Consider the following 4,196-nt stretch of genomic DNA (forward strand, 5'->3'; position numbering starts at 1 on the left):
GGTCTCGTTCTAAGACAAAACCCCGTAATATCATTGTAAGTCAAGAAATTAAAGTTGCAGTAAATGGAACATTAAAAGAGAAATTTGTCGAACTCTGATTCAAAATCAACATCACAACACTTATTGTCTTGCGTAAAAATAAAACGACACTGCAAAACTTGACCTTGAGTTGGTTTTTTTTTTCAAAAATTAACTCGACCTTTAATCGGTTTCCCCCTAAGAGTGTAACTTCTCATTTATAGGCCTCCAATTCTATTTCCCTTAAATAATGCCAGGATTTTCGCAGCAAGAACGCCTATCCGAAAGATGCCCAGTACCCCTAGGAGCTTGGTGGCCGGAGGAAGAAACAAGACGAGAATATCTGGTTTGAACATTGTCTCAGAAATAGCAAACCTAGTGAAAAAAATAGAGCGAGGTATAAAGCTCGATTATAGTTTAATCGAGCGTCAAATGGGCGGTGACCGCGGTGCGTCCCCTTAATTGGTTAAAACGAAACAGGACTAGTTTGGGTGGAATGTAATAATTGTCTCGAAAATGGCAAACCCAGTCAAATAGTAATAATAAAAAAAGAAAAGAAAAGAAAAAGGAAAAAACAGTAAATAAGAAAAGAAGATTACGTATATTAAACCGTTTTAAGACCAATGATTTCAAGTCCTTGTTGTCTTCCTGTCAGAAATTTAGAATGTCAGAAATTGTTGCGTGAATATTTTGCGTGATGAAAGCTTTAAAGAATGAATCGATCAAGTGGTACAAGGAGCTGGTCAGTTCAGTTGACATAGTGCTCAGAAGGGTACCAGTTTTGCGGGGGTCAGGGATCAGTTTTGACTGATTGCGGGGCCGAAGCAAGGCAATGTGGTCAACCGCTCAGCGTTTTAACCACCTGTACATTTGCTTTTGTTTAACCTTTACCTAGTAAATAACAAAATTGATTTCTTGATGTAAGATCTTCAAGAAACAAATGGCCCCAAGAGAAAGAATTGCCAAACTGAGAGGTTTCAGTAAAAAATAAAAATAAATAACTAAGAAAAAAAAAGAGAGAGAAACGAAGAAACAAAGAAAAGAATATTACGTATGACTGTTCTAATCTCCAGTCCTTGTTTTGTTCCTTGGAAGAGAGAGAGATCAGAAATTCTGCGTAGCTGACGAGATCGTCACGTCACTGCGCTTATTGAGACAGAGAGGTGCCAATTCGCGCGGAGAATGGGGAAGAGACGCTTTGAATCGCTTTGAATTTTCTCGCTCCTTCGGCGCTCTCCTCTCGCGAGGACGAGTTACGCAAGCTTCGAAGGCATTTGCTGTGGATATTTTTTTTGGTGATTAACGCGTTAAAGAAAGAATCGATCAAGTGTTACTAAGAGGTCAGTGCGGCCGACGTAGCGAAAGGGTACCTGTTTTACAAGGTTGGTCAGTTTTTACTGACTGCGACTTTACGATCAATGTGGTCACCATCTCACCATTTTAGCCGCCTCCACTATTACTGTTGTTTAACTTTACAATCCCAGTAACCACCGAAATTAAAATTTATTCCATTTTAAAAAAATTTCGTGAAACAAATGGCTCCAAAAGCAAGAATTCCAAAGAGGTTTCATTTAAATGGTCACAACATAGGATTTCATCCACAGACTCAAAAGTTAGAACTTCATTTCATATCGATTTTACTGACTTTAGGGGCCAAGGGGTTGATTAAGAACTTTAAAGTTAAACTGACAAAATTAAGGTTCTAGTTTTACACAATGAACAAAGACAGAGGTTTTTTGTGAGTTGAATAAGTTAGTAGCTTTTTTCGAAATCGGATTAATAGTTTCAGACTAATAGACTCCTTATTAACGTTGATCCTGTATTTAACGATAGCCAAGTTTATAATTCTCTTGTTTCAAGACCCAGTTCATTGAATTCAAAATTTTGGCCGGCTTGACTGACCGAAAAAAAGCGCAGATGATGGTCGATAATATTCAGTCGAAGGTGTCAAGTTCTGTCCAAAAAGAAGCGTCTCCTTATTCCGTCTGACATCCACGAAGACAAGACTTCACATCGACGTCAGCCTTTTTCAGGTTTTAGAACAATAAACAGGTTTCAAAGTGAATGAATGACGTTTTGATTACAGTAAGAGTAACAAAAAAAATTAATTTTTGAAAAACGGGAACAAAATTTAAGGCAAAGATGATCGGAGAAAAGCAACGAGAATAAGGACAAAACTAAGGTAAAAACAAGAGTGCAAGAAATTTGGCGCATTTTGGAAACAAAACCGGAACAACCTCTTTGAAAATTTGATATTATATCTATGAGAAAACTAGAAACAAAATACCCTGTCACGTGGACATGTGTAAAGGTACCCGACTTTTAGATTAAAAAAGTGATCATGACAAGGTTGTTTAGTGAACTACAAATAGCCGATAAATGCATGGCTCCAAATTGTGGGAGTGGGAGACCTCAACTTCCTTAATACTTACTGATCAGAAATAATGAGCTAATTTTTCCAATTTACTAACAGATGATATTTATATCTCCTAAACATTAAGCCTCAAATACGAACTTCACTTATAATCTTCTTTAACCCCAAATCCTAAAACTTGATCGGGCCATTGGTAACTTTGAACAGCTTTCTCGTGTCTTTTGCGTAGGTTGATACAGATATACTCGCAGCTGAAATAACTAGTTTCCAGGGCCACTCTCGTTCCATATGAAAACAAAGAAAATTCATGTCGGCTTATTTTTGCTTTCTCTCTGAAGTACAATTCCGCCAATCACGGCGTTTATTTTTCTTCCTTTTTTTCGGCTCAATGGCTTTTGAAAACATACGAAGTTAGCAATTATGTTCTGATCGTCAACCATGAAATTCTTGGTTGTCTTAAATTCACTTGCGAAATTTTCCGCGATAAACAACACTATTTTACTGTATAAAACGCTTACAGAAAATCCACAACAAATATGAGTTTGCAGTTAATCTCTTCCTACGATTTAACAACATCAGGAAAGCAGAATATTTTAAAAGTAAAAATTAGCTCGCCGCGTTTTTTGTAGTCTTTGTTTCAATTAATTTCCCATTTCATATGACCAACATAATCTCTAGTTAACAGGCCTTGTCTGTAAGCACAATCATGGACGAAGCTGCCTGATAAAGGAAGATTTGAGGGAAAATATTGTCACAGTACGACGACTCTATCGTCTATTATAAAAGCCCACCTAAAAGTATCAAAAAAAAGTGGAGCTTCTTTTACTACTCTACGTCAGAAGTCGATGTAATTTTTTGCCCGAGCGATACGGTCTAAGCCTGATCATACCCTTGATATATTCTAAAAAGTGCATTCTTACCAGCCTGGAAGTTTTGCTTTCCGATGACCGTGAATGTCGAGTCGTTTTTCCTGCATTTTTCGCTTACGGCACGAAGACACACTTCTCCACATCAATCCTCACGCGATTCGGCGATAATATTTCAACCGAAGACGGTGAATTTGCGAAAGTACTCGTATGACAGACTGGAGAGAGGATAAATTAACGTGAAACCTAAGAATCGCCTGACTTAAATAGCGTGACCTTGAGTTATTCTTAGAATCGATCAACCACCCGCATTTCTGTCAAACACGCGACCTGTTCGTGCCAGGGGGCAAAAAAAGGTTTAATGAAACTTCAACTTTTCTTGTGTGTCTTGTTTAAACATTTAGTTGAACAATCTTGGCATATGACAAAACATTTCTATGTCTGTTTTAAATGAGATGAAATGACCCCGATCGAGCTGCGACTTGGCGGAAGTCATTTTGATCAAAATGAAATTATCGAAGCTTCTCTTGAGTGAATGAGTCAGTCAGCTCTCATCTTACGTAGACATAGGATAACATATGACACCGTTTGTAGTTGTAAATCAACACTGACGTATGATGAAAAGAGCTTATCGTTTCTGAAACAAAATAAACACAGTCGAAAAAGACTGAGGCAGTGGGCTTGGTTACAAGGTGGAAGGATCTAGAGAAAGTCTGAGGAAAACGAAAGTGACCGCGTGCTGAAAAAGCTGAATAGCAAAGTTAAATAAAGAACACAGTTCATGTGTGACGGCCAATCAAAGAGGAAACAATAAAATGGGTGATGAATATTTGAGGAGTTTTATAGTTCTCAAATTGCTTGGAGTGAAACTGAGGAGGGACTACGGAGAACGCTAGTAAAAACAAAGCAAAACAATTTGGAGAACTGTAGCGCTGAAG

General features: G+C 37.8%; 1 protein-coding gene across 1 annotated transcript in view; it reads right to left on the bottom strand.

Moving 5' to 3' along the window:
- The window catches only part of LOC140935766 (uncharacterized), a 25,471-nt gene extending 21,529 nt beyond the window's left edge, over positions 1 to 3,942 (bottom strand). Inside the window, exon 1 of the mRNA XM_073385332.1 lies at positions 3,313 to 3,942. Within this exon, the coding sequence (XP_073241433.1) occupies positions 3,313 to 3,404 (92 nt within the window). The 5' untranslated portion in view covers positions 3,405 to 3,942. The remainder of the gene's footprint in view (positions 1 to 3,312) is intronic.
- Positions 3,943 to 4,196: the final 254 nt, after the last annotated feature.

This window comes from Porites lutea, chromosome 4, assembly GCF_958299795.1.
Source record: "Porites lutea chromosome 4, jaPorLute2.1, whole genome shotgun sequence".
Taxonomy (NCBI): Eukaryota; Metazoa; Cnidaria; class Anthozoa; order Scleractinia; family Poritidae; genus Porites; species Porites lutea.